Source organism: Nerophis ophidion, linkage group LG29 (assembly GCF_033978795.1).
Source record: "Nerophis ophidion isolate RoL-2023_Sa linkage group LG29, RoL_Noph_v1.0, whole genome shotgun sequence".
Lineage (NCBI taxonomy): Eukaryota > Metazoa > Chordata > Actinopteri > Syngnathiformes > Syngnathidae > Nerophis > Nerophis ophidion.
In genome coordinates, this window is record NC_084639.1 from 2,440,589 (window position 1) to 2,459,926 (window position 19,338).

The window sequence follows — 19,338 nt, forward strand, 5'->3', positions numbered from 1 at the left end:
GAATAATCAATACATTTTAATTTTATTTAGCTTCTGTTTTTTCGACGAATAATATTTGTGAACTATTTCTTCAAACTTATTATGAATAAAATTAAAAAAAATTATTCTGGCAAATCTAAAAAATCTGTTGAATCAAATTTAAATTGTATATCAAAGTCTTTTGAATTTCTTTTAAAATTTTTGCTCTGGAAAATCTAGAAGAAATAATGATTCGTCTTTGTTAGAAATATAGCTTGGTCCAATTTGTTATATATTCTAACAAAGTGCAGATTGGATTTTAACCTATTTAAAACATGTCATCAAAATGTATTAATTAATCTTAATCAGGAAAAATTACTAATGATGTTCCATAAATAATTTTTATAATTTTTTCAAAAAGATTGGAATTAGCTAGTTTTCTCTTCTTTTTTTCGGTTGAATTTTGAATTTTTAAGAGTCGAAATTGAAGATAAACTATGTTTCAAAATTTTATTTTCATTTTGGGGCGGTATAGCTCGGTTGGTAGAGCGGCCGTGCCAGCAACTTGAGGGTTGGAGGTTCGATCCCTGCTTCCGCCATCCTAGTCACTGCCGTTGTGTCCTTGGGCAAGACACTTTACCCACCTGCTCCCAGTGCCACCCACACTGCTTTAAATGTAACTTAGATATTGGGTTTCACTATGTAAAGCGCTTTGAGTCACTAGAGAAAAAGCGCTATATAAATATAATTCACTTCACTTTTTTCTCCTCTTTTAAACTGTTCAATTTAGTTGGTTTTTTTTCATAATTTATTCTCTGCACAAAAGGAAAAAAATGTACGACGGAATGACGGACAGAAATACCCATGTTTTTTGTTTTTGACATTTATCTGTTTCTATGTATATTTATTGTGAGAAATCATTAAGATGATCAGTGTTTCCACAAAGATAAATATCATTAATTATTAATATTAACATAGAGTTAAAGGTAAATTGAGCAAATGGGCTATTTCTGGCAATTTATTTAAGTGTGTATCAAACTGGTAGCCCTTGGCATTAATCAGTACCCAAGAAGTAGCTCTTGGTTTCAAAAAGGTTGCTGACCCCTGCTCTATAGTTTGCCAGCTTACAAGCAGGGGAAGTCATGGTAATGATAGTAACAGTGATGGCATGTGTTTGTAATCCAGCACAGTACAGTATTTGGTATTTTACTTAGAATGTCAAGTTGTGTCTGACTTAGTTAAAGGACTGCCTTGCTCATAGTGAAGCACAATCTCACCCTGGGGCAAGTTCTCATCAGCAACATCAGATTCCCGCATGAGACATGATCCAAAGAAGCCGCTCCATGGTGCAGAAAGGTCATTAAGATGATTTTTTTTTTCTCCGTGTCCGCAGTCTTTTAAAACATTAGCTTTCTGTTATAGGTTTTTCCTGGAGGCCACTGCACTTCCACGTCAATGCAGAACCAATGGAGCATGGCTAAGAACCGCACATTCAGCACGAGGAGAAGGTATTTGAGTGTTGACTGATCCATCCCAGACTCCATTTCAATCCTGAGCAGCAAATTGTCTGAGGATAAAACTTATCTGGACTGCAGGTTTTAGGCAAAGATACTTGAGGGCAAACTCGGGCTGACATGCATGATAAAAGAGCACCGTGTTCAGTGTGATGTTTTGTGAGATTCCTAGCTGTTGTAAGGCTCCATTTGGTTAGCGTGAGAGAGGAAATAGCTGTCATTCCAGCAGCAAGCGTGACCCTGGGACGACCAGCACCACGAACAGCTGAGTGCACTAAAAAAAACACAAAAAACCCCACTATCCTCTCTGTATAGACAACAACCCTAATTACGCAAAATGTCGTGCAATGACAATAAAGATCCATCAAAGACGCTGAGATCATTATCCATGCGTTTGTTACGTCTCGCCTCGATTACTGTAACGTATTATTTTGGGGTCTCCCCATGTCTAGCATTAAAAGATTACAGTTGGTACAAAATGCGGCTGCTAGACTTTTGACAAGAACAAGAAAGTTTGATCACATTACGCCTGTACTGTATATACCTTTATATACATATATACATACATATATACTGTATATACCTTTATATACATATATACATACATATATACTGTATATACCTTTATATACATATATACATACATATATACCTATACTGTATATACCTTTATATACATATATACATACATATATACCTATACTGGCTCACCTGCACTGGCTTCCTGTGCACTTAAGATGTGACTTTAAGGTTTTACTACTTACGTATAAAATACTACACGGTCTAGCTCCATCTTATCTTGCCGATTGTATTGTACCATATGTCCCGGCAAGAAATCTGCGTTAAAAGAACTCCGGCTTGTTAGTGATTCCCAAAGCCCCAAAAAAGTCTGCGGGCTATAGAGCGTTTTCCGTTCGGGCTCCAGTACTCTGGAATGCCCTCCCGGTAACAGTTCGAGATGCTACCTCAGTAGAAGCATTTAAGTCTCACCTTAAAACTCATTTGTATACTCTAGCCTTTAAATAGACTCCCTTTTTAGACCAGTTGATCTGCCGTTTCTTTTCTTTTTCTTCTATGTCCCACTCTCCCCTGTGGAGGGGGTCCGGTCCGATCCGGTGGCCATGTACTGCTTGCCTGTGTATCGGCTGGGGACATCTCTGCGCTGCTGATCCGCCTCCGCTTGGGATGGTTTCCTGCTGGCTCCGCTGTGAACGGGACTCTCGCTGCTGTGTTGGATCCGCTTTGGACTGGACTCTCGCGACTGTGTTGGATCCATTGTGGATTGAACTTTCACAGTATCATGTTAGACCCGCTCGACATCCATTGCTTTCCTCCTCTCCAAGGTTCTCATAGTCATCATTGTCACCGACGTCCCACTGGGTGTGAGTTTTCCTTGCCCTTATGTGGGCCTACCGAGGATGTCGTGGTGGTTTGTGCAGCCCTTTGAGACACTAGTGATTTAGGGCTATATAAGTAAACATTGATTGATTGATTGATTATCATTAATGCAACCTACATTCACTTTCTGTCTAATCAAACAGATAAACACTGTTGTATTGTAGAAGAGGTTTTTCTGATTCCATTCACTTTTACCCGTCCTCAACGCTCTTCCATCTCTTCACGAGAACTAGCACCAACTGTCCCTCTTTGGTTTGCTTCAGGCTGATGAGAGCTTCAAAAAATATATTCTAGATGTGGGGCCACAGCTCTAATCTCATCCATCCATCCAGAGCTTTTCGTTTTTTTTTTACTGACGTGACTGCGTCGGCAAACTGGTAAAGTGATAATGCAGTAACAGTTGATTAAAAGAAATGAAAACTAAACAACAAGCTTCACCACTTTGGTCATATTTGTTGCGCTTAAGAAACTATTCTGTGATTTCAGCGCCAGACCTCTTCTGATTGTTTGATATTGTCATCACTGCCACAAGTAGCGGAAAAGTATATTTACAGCTGCTGCGGCCCATACGGACCACAGCTGAGGAATATATATTTTGGGGCGATCCTCCAGGGGGCGCTCGTGGCCCAACAATTGGCTTGTGTCCTTGGGCAAGACACTTTACCCACCTGCTTCCAGTGCCACCCACACTGGTTTGAATGTAACTTAGATATTGGGTTTCACTATGTAAAGCGCTTTGAGTCACTAGAGAAAAGCGCAATATAAATATAGAGAAAAAAAATAAAAAATTAAAATGTTGTGTTACGGTGCAGGTGTTCCCCCGAAATGTGTTTGTCATTCTTGTTTGGTGTGGGTTCACACTGTGGCGCATATTTGTCAATCAGTCAATCAATCAATGTTTACTTATACAGCCCCAAATCACAAATGTCTCAAAGGACTGCACAAATCATTACGACTACAACATCCTCGGAAGAACCCACATAAGGGCAAGGAAAACTCACACCCAGTGGGACGTCGGTGACAATGATGACTATGAGAACCTTGGAGAGGAGGAAAGCAATGGATGTCGAGCGGGTCTAACATGATACTGTGAAAAGTTCAATCCACAATGGATCCAACACAGTCGCGAGAGTCCAGTCCAAAGCGGATCCAACACAGCAGCGAGAGTCCCGTTCACAGCGGAGCCAGCAGGAAACCATCCCAAGCGGAGGCGGATCAGCATCGCAGAGATGTCCCCAGCCGATACACAGGCAAGCAGTACATGGCCACCGGATCGGACCGGACCCCCTCCACAGTAACAGTGTTAAAGTTGTTTATACGGCAATCCTCAGTGTGACCTGTATGGCTGTTGACCAAGTATGCATTGCATTCACTTGTGTGTGTGAAAAGCCATAGATAGTATGTGATTGGGCCGGCACGCAAAGGCAGTGCCTTTAATATTCATTGGCGCTCTGTACTTAACCCTAAGTCAGTGTACACAGCGGCGTTTAAAAAGTAATACATTTTAATTTCGGAAATCGATACCGATAATTTTGAAACCTATACCGATAATTCCCAATATTACATTTTAAAGCATTTTATCGGCCGATAATATCGGCAGTTCGATATTATCGGACATCTCTACAATTGTCCTAGGGCAGGGGTAGGGAACGTATGGCTCTCGAGCCAGATGTGGCTCTTTTGATGACTGCATCTGGCTCTCAGATAAATCTTAGCTGACATTGCTTAACACGATAAGTAATGAATAATTCCACTGGTAATCACGATGTTAAACATGACGTTCAAAATATAAAACATTCTCATGCGTTTTAATCCATCCATCCGTTTTCTACCGCACCTGTTCTAGAAATAACAATGTTATTAAAAATAATTAGAGACTTATTATACTCTAAAAATGTTGGTCTTACTTAAAAAAATGCATGCATTTAGTTGTATTCAGTGTTAAAAAATATGATATGGCTCTCACGGAAATACACTTTAAAATATTTGTCTTTCATGGCTCTCTCAGCCAAAAAGGTTCACGCCCCCTGTTCTAGGGCTAGGCTCCATGGTTAAGACAAACTGGACTCAACGATTAAGCATCCCTTGAGTCATATTTCTTCATCTTAACAAGGCATTTTTGGACATGCGTTTATACGACGCAGGTCCAACTTTGCTGACCTCTGACCTCACAAACAGACGAAAAACGCCCACAAACATTTCAACATCTGGCCGAAAGTCTTCCCAGAAAAGTGTAAGCTGTCAAAGCCGCAGTAACTTGACGTTCGTGTTGTTATGCTGCAGGTTTGGCTGCAACTTATAATGTCGCATCAATTCAACTTGATGATGAATGCGTAATCACACCTGCTGCAGATGTGCTGTTGTTCTCACAGCGGTGCTTACAGATGAGCTAAATGAACACCACTGGAGAGGAGACGTGTGTTTTTCGCCAAGTTCCATAACCCATGACTGCTGATGAGCAAAAGGTCAGCAAGATATAGTTCACTGAGGGATTCTGACTCAGGATTTGAAAAAATGAACACGCCATCATATAATTTCAAGTCCTCCGAGTACTCAATTTAGATTATCTTTACAAGATCGAGTGAGAGCCACTGGAAGTCATTTCACAAGATGTTGATTCTTTCATTCAATTATTTTTTAAGAGGTTGCCTACACTGCCTACCTGCTCAGTGGCCTAGTGGTTAGAGTGTCCGCCCTAAGATCCGTAGGTTGTGAGTTCAAACCCCGGCCGAGTCATACCAAAGACTATAAAAATGGGACCTGTTACCCTCCCTGCTGGGCACTCAGCATCAAGGGTTGGAATTGGGGATTAAATCACCAAAAATGATACCCGGGCGTTGCCACCGCTGCTGCCCACTGCTCCCCTCACCTCCCAGGGGGTAAACAAGGCGATGGGTGGGATGCAGAGGACAAATTTCACCACACCTGGTGTGTGTGTGACAATCATTGGTACTTTAACTTGAAACATACAATATAATTACAGATGTCCGATAATGGCTTTTTTGCCGAGATCCGATATTGTCCAACACTTAATTACCGATTCCGATATCAACCAATACCAATATATACAGTCGTGGAATCAACACATTATTGTGCTTAATTTTGTTGTGATGCATTAAACAATGTAACAAGGTTTTCCCAAAATAAACCAACTCCATCCATCCATCATCTTCCGCTTATCCGAGGTCGGGTCGCGGGGGCAACAGCCTAAGCAGGGAAGCCCAGACTTCCCTCTCCCCAGCCACTTCGTCTAGCTCTTCCCGGGGGATCCCGAGGCATTCCCAGGCCAGCCGGGAGACATAGTCTTCCCAACGTGTCCTGGGTCTTCCCCGTGGCCTCCTACCGGTCGGACGTGCCCTAAACACCTCCCTAGGGAGACGTTCGGGTGGCATCCTGACCAGATGCCCGAACCACCTCATCTGGCTCCTCTCCATGTGGAGGAGCAGCGGCTTTACGTTGAGTTCCTCCCGGATGGCAGAGCTTCTCACCCTATCTCTAAGGGAGAGACCCGCCACACGGCGGAGGAAACTCATTTGGGCCGCTTGTACCCGTGATCTTGTCCTTTCGGTCATGACCCAAAGCTCATGACCATAGGTGAGGATGGGAACGTAGATCGACCGGTAAATTGAGAGCTTTGCCTTCCGGCTCAGCTCCTTCTTCACCACAACGGATCGATACAGCGTCCCCATTACTGAAGATGCCGCCCCGGTCCGCCTGTCGATCTCACAGTCCACTCTTCCCCCACTCTTTTTTTCCAAATAGTTCAAGAAAGACACTACAAATGAGCAATATTTTTGCACTGTTGCCTTCCGGCGAAGCTCTCAATTTACCGGTCGATCTATGTTCGTAAACCAACTCAAGTTATGGAAAAAAAAAATGACAAACATGGCACAGCCATATTTCTTATTGAAGTCACAAAGTGCATTATTTTTTTTAACATGCCTCAAAACAGCAGCTTGAAATTTGGGACATGCGGGTGGAGGGTGTATATTGTAGGGTCCCAAAATAGTTAGTGCTGCAAGGGTTTCTGGGTATTTGTTCTGTTGTGTTTATGTTTATGTTGGGCGGTATAGCTCGGTTGGTAGAGTGGCCGTGCCAGCAACTTGAGGGTTGCAGGTTCGATTCCCGCTTCCACCATCCTAGTCACCGCCGTTGTTTCCTTGGGCAAGACACTTTACCCACCTGCTTCCAGTGCCACCCACACTGGTTTAAATGTAACTTAGATATTGGGTTTCACTATGTAAAGCGCTTTGAGTCACTAGAGAAAAGCGCAATATAAATATAGAGAAAAAAAAAAAAAATTTAAGATGTTGTGTTACGGTGCAGGTGTTCCCCCGAAATGTGTTTGTCATTCTTGTTTGGTGTGGGTTCACACTGTGGCGCATATTTGTAACAGTGTTAAAGTTGTTTATACGGCAATCCTCAGTGTGACCTGTATGGCTGTTGACCAAGTATGCTTGCATTCACTTGTGTGTGTGAAAAGCCATAGATAGTATGTGATTGGGCCGGCACGCAAAGGCAGTGCCTTTAATATTCATTGGCGCTCTGTACTTAACACTAAGTCAGTGTACACAGCGGCGTTTAAAAAGTAATACATTTTAATTTCGGAAATCGATACCGATAATTTTGAAACCAATATTACATTTTAAAGCATTTTATCGGCCGATAATATCGGCAGTTCGATATTATCGGACATCTCTACATTAAAGTAAAACATGAATGATGAATGGAAAGGAGGAGAAAGAAGCCTTTGAGGTGAAAAAAGTCGCAAATGAAATCTGTTCACAATGCAAAAAGTTAGTGTTCAAAAACAAACAAACAAAAAATTAGGTGTATATTATTTGAATTACGCAAAATATCTGCCAATAGAACAAGAAAGTTTGGCTTGTCAAGACTTTCCAAAACAAGTAAATTTAGCTAACTTTAATGAACCCCAAAATACCTTAAAATGAGTATATTTTCACTAATAACAAGTGCACTTTTCTTGGTAGAAAAAAAGAGACCTTTTTGCTCAATATGTTGAAAAATATTCTTAAATCAAGTAAATGCCAGTGCCATTATCTTGACATAATGATTTGCGCTCGGCATTACATTTCTTGAAAGCAGCAAACTTATAGTAAAAACTAATGTACTGTTCTTAATGGAAAGGCAACATGGCAAGCGCTTGTTACTCTCGGGGTCTCCTAGCCGCTCAGGCTAATCATTTGGTCTAAAAATGCATTTTCCCATCGACATGACATCATCGCGCCATGTGAGTGCTCTTTCAGTCAATTAGTGCACATATATACTGCCCGGCTATTGGCCAAATTGTTGTTAATTGTAATTTTGAAGAATTTACTTGAATGTGCATGAACAATTTCTGTTCAAAGTTGTTCAAAATGTCCCATGTTAAACTGTCACTTTGCTGTACTGTGCCAGCTCTACTACTTACTATTTTCTATTCTTTAGCTGAAAATAAAACACCAAAGTCCATTTGGCTGTCATCTGTTTTAATATGAGACACGACTGTGTCAAAGTCATGATTTTTTTTTTTCATGCTTGAAGTAAGAAATGATTACTTTAAAAAAGCAGTTTTATACTCCGACTCCACGGTGTTGATGCCTCAGCTTTGCAACACTTAATATTTTAGTTTCAAGCATGTTTTTCTCAATATAGGTCATCACATCCCAGCAACAAGCTGTAATATCTTACTGAGATCATTTAGGACCAAAAGCCTTAAAACAAGTAAAACACTCTATAACATCAAATCTGCTTAGTGAGAAAAATTATCTTGTCAGATAGAAAAAGGGCAAATATAACCTTATTTGAGATGTTTCATCCATCCATCCATCCATTTTCTACCGCTTATTCCCTTTCGGGGTCGCGGGGGGCGCTGGCGCCTATCTCAGCTACAATCGGGCGGAAGGCAGGGTACACCCTGGACAAGTCGCCACCTCATCGCAGGGCCAACACAGATAGACAGACAACATTCACACACTAGGGCCCATTTAGTGTTGCCAATCAACCTAGATTTCACTTTCTGCAGTGCATTTGTGGGGATCCCCATTAGCTGTGTTCTTGCTAGCCTACATGCTAGCATACAAAATAAAAATGTTTCCCATTGAGGAAGCGAAATCTAATGAGTCTGAACTATGAAAACGCTAAGCCAGCCCTACTAGTGTCATGATCGGTGGTCTGGATTATGTTTCTGTTCTTTTCTGTTTGCTTTGGACTCCTTTAGTTCCTGTTTGTGCACCTCCTGAGTTTAGTCACCATGGTTACTTGTGATTTTCACCTGCCTCTTGGTTCTGGGACACACCTGTTTGTAATCAAGAGACACTTGGCGGTTTAGCTCGGTTGGTAGAGTGGCCGTGCCAGCAACTTGAGGGTTGCAGGTTCGATTCCCGCTTTTGCCAACCTAGTCACTGCCGTTGTGTCCTTGGGCAAGACACTTTACCCACCTGCTTCCAGTGCCACCCACACTGGTTTGAATGTAACTTAGATATTGCGTTTCACTATGTAAAGCGCTTTGAGTCACTAGAGAAAAAGCGCTATATAAATATAATTCACTTCACTTCACTATTTAAGCCTTCCTTCGTTGATCACTCGTCCTAGCTTCTTTGTTTGCGTCATGTTTATGCCACGTAAGTTTTGTTCATTCCATGCCATCGCTTACGCTAAGTCCTAGCTTCACGTGTGTTAGGCACGCTTTCCTTTTTGTTGTTTGCTTATATTTTGGTAGTTGGGTGATTTATGTTAAATAAATCGAATCTGACCTTCACGCCTTCGTCCGCAGCCGTCAGTGTTGCATTCCGGGAGAACGAACCGCTTTCAGTCGACCCTCGCCGTGACAACAACTATCAAGTAATAACTAAAACTGTTTTGAACCAGTGAAGCAATGTCCTGTATTATTGGTCACTCAGTGGGACTTTTATCAGCTTCTCATTGGACTTTAAGTCAGAATTAACCATCGGATCAGAAAAGACCATCTAAAAGGTTGAACGAGCTTCACTTTCTGTGGAACGCAGATCAATGGCGTGTTTAGCTCGGTTGGTAGAGCGGCCGTGCCAGCAACTTCAGGGTTGCAAGTTCGATCCCCGCTTCTGCCATCCTAGTCACTGCCGTTGTGTCCTTGGGCAAGACACTTTACCCACCTGCTCCCAGTGCCACCCACACTGGTTTGAATGTAACTTAGATATTGCGTTTCACTATGTAAAGCGCTTTGAGTCACTAGAGAAAAAGCGCTATATAAATATAATTCACTTCACTTCACTATTTAAGCCTTCCTTCGTTGATCACTCGTCCTAGCTTCTTTGTTTGCGTCATGTTTATGCCACGTAAGTTTTGTTCATTCCATGCCATCGCTTACGCTAAGTCCTAGCTTCACGTGTGTTAGGCACGCTTTCCTTTTTGTTGTTTGCTTATATTTTGGTAGTTGGGTGATTTATGTTAAATAAATCGAATCTGACCTTCACGCCTTCGTCCGCAGCCGTCAGTGTTGCATGCCGGGAGAACGAACCGCTTTCAGTCGACCCTCGCCGTGACAACAACTATCAAGTAATAACTAAAACTGTTTTGAACCAGTGAAGCAATGTCCTGTATTATTGGTCACTCAGTGGGACTTTTATCAGCTTCTCAGTGGACTTTAAGTCAGAATCAACCATCGGATCAGAAAAGACCATCTAAAAGGTTGAACGAGCTTCACTTTCTGTGGAACGCAGATCAATGGCGTGTTTAGCTCGGTTGGTAGAGCGGCCGTGCCAGCAACTTCAGGGTTGCAAGTTCGATCCCCGCTTCTGCCATCCTAGTCACTGCCGTTGTGTCCTTGGGCAAGACACTTTACCCACCTGCTCCCAGTGCCACCCACACTGGTTTGAATGTAACTTAGATATTGGGTTTCACTATGTAAAGCGCTTTGAGTCACTAGAGAAAAAGCGCTATATAAATATAATTCACTTCACTTCACTATTTAAGCCTTCCTTTGTTGATCACTCGTCCTAGCTTCTTTGTTTGCGTCATGTTTATGCCACGTAGGTTTTGTTCATTCCATGCCATCGCTTACGCTAAGTCCTAGCTTCACGTGTGTTAGGCACGCTTTCCTTTTTGTTGTTTGCTTATATTTTGGTAGTTGGGTGATTTATGTTAAATAAATCGAATCTGACCTTCACGCCTTCGTCCGCAGCCGTCAGTGTTGCATGCCGGGAGAACGAACCGCTTTCAGTCGACCCTCGCCGTGACAACAACTATCAAGTAATAACTAAAACTGTTTTGAACCAGTGAAGCAATGTCCTGTATTATTGGTCACTCAGTGGGACTTTTATCAGCTTCTCAGTGGACTTTAAGTCAGAATCAACCATCGGATCAGAAAAGACCATCTAAAAGGTTGAACGAGCTTCACTTTCTGTGGAACGCAGATCAATGGCGTGTTTAGCTCGGTTGGTAGAGCGGCCGTGCCAGCAACTTCAGGGTTGCAAGTTCGATCCCCGCTTCTGCCATCCTAGTCACTGCCGTTGTGTCCTTGGGCAAGACACTTTACCCACCTGCTCCCAGTGCCACCCACACTGCTTTAATTGTTACTTAGATATTGGGTTTCACTATGTGAAGCTCTTTGAATCACTTGAGCAGGGGTCGGGAACCTTTTTGGCGGAGAGAGCCATGCAAGCCAAATATTTAAAAAAGTATTTCCATGAGAGCCATATAATAATTTTTTGAAGACTGAATACAACTAAATGCGTGAATTTTTAAGTAAGACCAACATTTTTAGAGTATAACAAGTCTCTTATTCTTTTTAATAACATTGTTATTCTGAAGCTAACCAACGGTAAATGAAATACTTCTTACCATTAACGTGACTTCTTCAACAGGTGCGGTAGAAACCGGATGGATGGATTAAAATGCATGAGAATGTTTTGTATTTTGAACGTTATTTATGACACTGTGATTACCAGCGGAATTATTCATTACTTATCGTGTTAAGCAATGTCAGCTAAGCTATATCTGAGAGCCAGGTGCAGTCATCAAAAGAGCCACATCTGGCTCTAGAGCCATAGGTTCCCTACCCCTGCACTTGAGGAAAAAGCACTATATAAATTTAAAGGCCTACTGAAATGAGATGTTCTTATTTAAACGGGGATAGCAGGTCCATTCTGTGTGTCATACTTGATCATTTCGCGATATTGCCGTATTTTGCTGAAAGGATTTAGTAGAGAACATCGACGATAAAGTTCGCAACTTTTGGTGCTGATAAAAAGCCTTGTCTGTACCGGAAGTAGCAGACGATGTGCGCGTGACGTCACGGGTTGTGGAGCTCCTCACATCTTCACATTGTTTACAATCATGGCCACCAGCAGCGAGAGCGATTCGGACCGAGAAAGTGACAATTTCCCCATTAATTTGAGCGAGGATGAAAGATTCGTGGATGAGGAAAGTGAGAGTGAAGGACTAGAAAAAAGCAAAAAAAAGACTATACAGTGGGAGCGATTCAGATGTTATTAGACAAATTTACTAGGATAATTCTCGAAAATCCCTTATTTTCTTATTGTGTTACTAGTGTTTTAGTGAGATTATATGGTCGTACCTGTACAACCTGAATGTCGACCCCGCACCTTTCTTCAGCACCAGTCGACGGGTGGTGGCGATGCCCATGTCTGCCCTTCGCAAGGGACCCTCTTCGAAACACGATCTTTTGAAATGATCGCTGCATAATACACTATACTTTGTGTGTGAATTCCAATCCAACCTTGTTCGCTTGACCGCTCTGTTCTATAGTAAAGCTTCACCGTCATCTTTCGGGAATGTAAACAATGAAACACCGGCTGTGTTTGTGTTGTTAAAGGCGGCCGCTTCCCACCTACAGCTTTCTTCTTTGACGTCTCCATTATTCATTGAACAAATTGCAAAAGATTAAGCAACACAGATGTCCAGAATACTGTGGAAATATGTGATGAAAACAGACGACTAATAGCTGTGAACGGTGCTGGAACAAAATGTCCTCTACAATGCGTGACGTCACGTGCACGCGTCATCATACCACAAAGTTTTAGCATGATACTTCCGCGCGAATTTTAAAATTGCAATTTAGTTAACTAAAAAGGCCGTATTGTCATGTGTTGCAATGTTAATATTTCATCATTGATATATAAACTATCAGACTGCGTGGTCGCTAGTAGTGGCTTTCAGTAGGCCTATCATTCACTTCACTTTATAGATCTGTGCACTGCAAAAAGTCAGTGTTCATAAACATGAAAAAAAAAATGAGGGGTATTTTATTTGAACTAAGCAAAATGATCTGCCAGTAGAACAAGAACATTCGGCTGGTCAAGACTTTCCAAAACAAGTCAAATTAGCTAACCTCAATGAACCCCAAAATACCTTAAAATAAGTATATTCGTACTATTAACAAGTGCACTTTTCTTGGTAGAAAAAAAAGAGACCTTTTTGCTCAATATGTTGAAAAATATTCTTAAATAATGTAAACGCGCTTCACTTTCGGTGGAAGGCAGATCAACGGCGTGTTTATAGATTGGTGGTGGTGATTCTCTCCGAGCCGTAAGTGATGGATGTGACTTCCTGTGACCTTCGCCTCCGCTTGGGATGGTTTCCTGCTGGCTCCGCTGTGAACGGGACTCTCGCTGCTGTGTTGGATCCGCTTTGGACTGGACTCTCGCGGCTGTGTTGGATCCATTATGGATCGAACTTTCACAGTATCATGTTAGACCCGCTCCACATCCATTGCTTTCCTCCTCTCCAAGGTTCTCATAGTCATCATTGTCACCGACGTCCCACTGGGTGTGAGTTTTCCTTGCCCTTATGTGGGCCTACCGAGGATGTCGTGCTGGTTTGTGCAGCCCTTTGAGACACTAGTGATTTAGGGCTATATAAGTAAACATTGATTGATTGATTGGTCTCTAGGGCTGTGGGACTCCGACCCCCCCGGTGTTGCAGAAGAATGCAGCGCTAACAAAAAAAGGGAGTAAGATCAGAGCCTCCACTTTTATCCTCAACATCGCCCGCAGCCTGTTGATGACATCACAGATGCCAATCTCCACGCTGCAAAAACTGAAATGTAAGTAAGATGAAATATCTCAAATAAGGGTGATATTTTCTTATTTTCTGCCTGATAAGATCATTCTTCTCATTAAGCAGATTTTATGTTCGAATGTTTTACTTGTTTTAAGGGTTTTGGTCCTAAATGATCCCAGCAAGATATTACAGCTTGTGGCTGAGATGTTATGACCTATATTGAGTAAAAAATGCTTGGAAACTAGAATATCAACTGATGCAAAACTGTGTCATTGACACCCACAAGTATAAAACTACTTTTTCTTTTTTCAAGCATGAAAAAAAAAATCATGATGCCGAACACATATCATTATGTCAAAAATAATGGCACTAGCATTTACTTCATTCAAGAATATTTTTCAACATATTGAGCACATTTTTTTCCTACCAAGAAAAGTGCACTTGTTATCAGTGAGAATATACTTATTTTAAGGTATTTTTGGGTTCATTGATGTTAGCTAATTAGGGTCCGCCAGGCCCATTGTAAAAGGACTCCAAAGGACCCTATTGAAACTGTAGCGTTTTATTATTATTATTCCGCCACCTCTTTGAACTGTAATTTGACCCCCTGAACATGCTTCAAAACTCACCAAACTTCACACACTCATCAGAACTGGCGAAAATTGCCATCTAATAAAAAAAGCAAACCCCAAAAATCAAAAATGCGCTCTAGCGCCCCCTAGGAAAAAGAAAAAAAAAGACTGCTTGTAACTTCCGTTAGCAATGTCGTACAGACATGAAACAAAAACCTCCATGTAGGGCTGACTTAGACCTAGATTTCATAATTTTACTCTCTAGGGCAAAAATCAGCAAAAATTTTGCAAAAATCCCTTCAAAGCAAAATTTTCGCAAAAAATGCTATTTTTGCCTCTTTGCGCTGTATTTTGACCCCCTTAAAATGCTTCAAAACTCACCAAACTTGGCACAATCTTTAGGACTGGCGAAAATTGCGATCTATTAAAAAAAAAAAAAAAAAAAAAAAAAAAAAATTGCGCTCTAGCGAAATTTTTGAATAAAACACAGAAAAAACTGCTCCTAGGAAGAAAACACAGACAAAACTGCTTGTAACTTCCGGTAGGAATGTCGGAAAGACATGAAACAAAAACATCTATGTAGGTCTCACTTAGACCTACATTTTAATAGTTGACATCCTTCAGCAAAAATCAACAGGAAGTTGGCAATTACCCCTTCAAAACAAAAGTTTTGTAAAAACCTGTCACCTTTCTTCAAACATTATCTCCTCTGAGTGTGTATGTCGTTTCGGCTTCAAACTCGCACAGGACAGAGTTTGAACCCTTCTGATTAAAGTTTTCGAAAGAGTTTTGATTACTGCTCCGGTTTTGATTTCACGCGCCTTCAAAGAACCCCTGCGCAAAGTTTCCTAAAAAATGTCATTTTTGCCTCTTTAAACTATAATTTGACCCCATTAAAATGCTTCAAAGTGCAAGTTAAAGCTCTACAGTGCAAGGCGAAAGGGACGGCGTGGCGCAGTGGGAGAGTGGCCGTGCGCAACCCGAGGGTCCCTGGTTCAAATCCCAACTAGTACCAACTTCGTCACGTCCGTTGTGTCCTGAGCAAGACACTTCACCCTTGCTCCTGATGGGTGCTGGTTGGCGCCTTGCATGGCAGCTCCCTCCATCAGTGTGTGAATGTGCGTGTGAATGGGTAAATGTGGAAGTAGTGTCAAAGCGCTTTGAGTACCTTGAAGCTAGAAAAGCGCTATACAAGTACAACCCATTTTATTTATCAACAACATCCAGAAACGCTGATCTGTAATTTGACCCCCTTAACATATTTCAAAACATACCAAATTTTACACACACATCAGGACTGGCAAAAGTTGCCATCGAATAAAAAACCAAACCCCAAAAATAAAAATTGCGCTTTAGCGCCCCCTAGGAAAAAACACAGACAAAACTGCTTTTAACTTCTGTTAGGAATGTCCTAGAGACATGAAACAAAAACCTTGATGTAGGTCTGACTAAGACCAGGGCTTGAGTCGCGGGGGCGGCAGCCAAAGGCAGACCTGACCAACGCTGCTTGCAGCTTTAATTTTACTTGTTTTGGAAAGTCTTGACAAGCCAAATTTTGTTGTTCTATTGACAGATAATTTTGCTTAGTTCAAATAAAATACCTCTCTTTGTTGTATTTTTTTTTCTTGTTTTTGAGCACTGACTTTTTGCAGTGCAGGATGAAGGCTTTATCCCGGCGTCCTCCTCCACGTCCCTACACCCCTACTACCAGCCTTCCCATCCTCTTTTCTAGAACGGTCTTTTCAAGCCCATAGTAGCACCTGTGTGTGTGTGTGTGTGTGTGTGTGTGTGTGCACGTCCTGCACTTGAGAGTGTTTGTATTGTGCAAGCCCTATTCAAGGCTCGGCGTGCAAAAAAAAAAAAGGCACAATGAAAGGGAAATATGTGTCATGTCCTCAACGGCCTTCAAAAGGAGGCCGCTCCTTTTCTGTCGCCGCCAACGAGACGTTCGAGCGGCCTTTAATAGCGGTGGAGCGAATTCTGTTTATGTAGCGCTTTTCTCTAGTGACTCAGCAGAGGTTGGCCTGGTCGCCGCACATGCACGCGCAGCAGCTGAAGAAAAGGCAGAGCGAGAGACTGATGAAGCGATAATAACAGTGTGGCAGAATTAAAGGAAGCACGGGGAGGAAAACGAGAGAAGGGGGAGGGGAGGAGCTCACAATAATTGGCACACACACACACACACACACACACACATTAAAGCAGGGTGCTCGCTGTTTACCTAGAGGCATGCCTTTGTTGAGGAGATGTGAGCTTCCCATGGCGTGTTCCCCGGTACCAGCATGCAGTCTTCACGCAGCACACATGAGCAAGAATCCAGTCAGCATATGGCGGCCGTGGCCAGCTACCTCGGTGACAAGCATACACATGTGCTCCCCCCCTCTCCTCTCTCTGCCTTCCCTTCCGTCGCCAACGCTCGCTCGCTTACCCGCTCTCGATCTGCCTCAACCCCCTCCCTACCTTTTTATTTTTTTTTTTCCACTTTCTGCTACGGCAGATCTCCCCGTCCCTCCCGCCCTCTGTGTCAGGCACAAGCAAAGCACACACAGCCAATACAAGTACTTCTGCATTTAAGGGAGGGCTGGAACCACAATGTGAAAGAGATAGTGTGTGTGTGTGTGTGTGTGTGTGTGTGTGTGTGTGTGTGTGTGTGTGTGTGTGTGTGTGTATGTGTGTGTGTGTGTGTGTGTGTGTGTGTGTGTGTGTGTGTGTGTGTGTGTGTGGGGAGGAGCTAACCCCAACCAAAACTCATCTTTTGTCTCCTGAAGCATAAGTAAAGGGGAGGGGAAAAAAAAAAACCGAAACAGTTACGCAATTACGACGTCGTCGCAAGAGGACAAACTTGTTCCTGACACTTCCTTTCTAAGGAAACACATTTAGAGTTCATTGAGGTCGTAAAAAAAAGTAACGTGGGACTTTCTCACTTGCGTCTGTGTCAGTATATGTTTTTAACAAAGTGTTTCACGATATTCAGTTACATAAATTCAGGGTAAAAAGAAAAAGAGAAGACACAAATTGTACCATATGTCCCGGCTAGAAATCTGCGTTCAAAGGACTCCGGCTTATTAGTGATTCCCAAAGCCCAAAAAAAGTCTGCAGGCTATAGAAGGTTTTCTATTGGGGCTCCAGTACTCTGGAATGCCCTCCAGGTAACAGTTCGAGATGTTACCTCAGTAGAAGCATTTTAAAATCTAGCCTTTAAATAATAAATCCCTTTTAGACCAGTTGATCTGCCGTTTCTTTTCTTTTCTGCCCTGCCACCCTCTCCCTTATGGAAGGAGGGGCACAGGTTTGGTGGCCATGGATGAAGTGTTCGCTGTCCAGAGTCAGGACCCGGGGTGGACCACTCGCCTGTGAGGAGTGTTCCACCCGGTTGGGGACATCTCTGCGCTGCTGAGTTGTCTCTGCTTGGGATGGTCTCCTGCTGGCCCCACTATAGACTAGACTCTCACTATTATGTTAGATCCACTATAGACTAGACTCTCAATGTTATGTTAGATCCACTATGGACTGGACTTTCACTATTGTTAGATCCACTATGGACTGGACTCTCACTATTATGTTAGATCCACTATGGACTGGACTCTCACTATTATGTTAGATCCACTATGGACTGGACTCTCACTATTATGTTAGATCCACTATGGACTGGACTCTCACTATTATGTTAGATCCACTATGGACTGGATTCTCACTATTATGTTAGATCCACTATGGACTGGACTGTCACTATTATGTTAGATCCACTATGGACTGGACTTTCACAATATGTTAGATCCACTATGGACTGGACTTTCACAATATTTTGTTAGATCTACTATGGACTGGACTCTCACTATTATGTTAGATCAACTATGGACTGGACTTTCACTACTCGTTGGATCCACTATGGACTGGACTCTCACTATTATGTTGGATCCACTATGGACTGGACTTTCACAATATGTTAGATCCACTATGGACTGGACTTTCACAATATTATGTTGGATCCACTATGGACTGGACTCTCACTATTATGTTAGATCCACTATGGACTGGACTTTCTCAGTATTATGTTAGATCCACTATGGACTGGACTTTCACAATATTATGCTAGATCCACTATGGACTGGACTTTCACAATATTATGTTAGATCCACTATGGACTGGACTCTCACTATTATGTTAGATCCACTTTGGACTGGACTTTCACAATATGTTAGATCCACTATGGACTGGACTTTCACAATATTATGTTGGATCCACTATGGACTGGACTTTCACAATATTATGTTAGATCCACTATGGACTGGACTTTCTCAGTATTATGTTAGATCCACTATGGACTGGACTTTCACAATATTATGCTAGATCCACTATAGACTGGACTTTCACAATATTATGTTAGATCCACTATGGACTGGACTCTCACTATTATGTTAGATCCACTATTATGTTGGATCCACTATGGACTGGACTCTCACTATTATGTTAGATCCACTTTGGACTGGACTTTCACTATTATGTTAGATCCATTATGGACTGGACTTTCACAATATTATGTTAGATCCACTATGGACTGGACTTTCACTATTATGTCAGATCCACTATGGACTGGATTCTCACTATTATGTTAGATCCACTATGGACTGGACTCTCACTATTATGTTAGACCCACTATGGACTGGATTCTCACTATTAGATCCACTATGGACTGCATTCTCACTATTATGTTAGATCCACTGTGGACTGGACTCTCACTATTATGTTAGATCCACTATGGACTGGACTCTCACTATTATGTTAGATCCACTATGGACTGGACTTTCACTATTATGTTAGATCCACTATGGACTGGATTCTCACTATTATGTTAGATCCACTATGGACTGGACTTTCACAATATTATGTTAGAT

The 19,338-nt window shown here is 42.1% G+C and overlaps 1 protein-coding gene across 3 annotated transcripts in view; it reads right to left on the bottom strand.

The window, feature by feature from the left end:
• The window catches only part of LOC133546044 (C-terminal-binding protein 1), a 44,471-nt gene extending 27,536 nt beyond the window's left edge, over window positions 1-16,935 (bottom strand). Inside the window, exon 1 of one of the 3 annotated variants that reach the window (XM_061891861.1) lies at window positions 16,665-16,935. In XM_061891861.1, coding sequence (XP_061747845.1) covers window positions 16,665-16,704 — 40 coding nt within the window. In that variant the 5' untranslated portion in view covers window positions 16,705-16,935. Of the gene's footprint in view, window positions 1-1,235; window positions 1,384-16,664 lie in introns of those variants that run through there. The other 2 variants (XM_061891863.1, XM_061891862.1) reach the window with 2 other exon arrangements.
• Window positions 16,936-19,338: the final 2,403 nt, after the last annotated feature.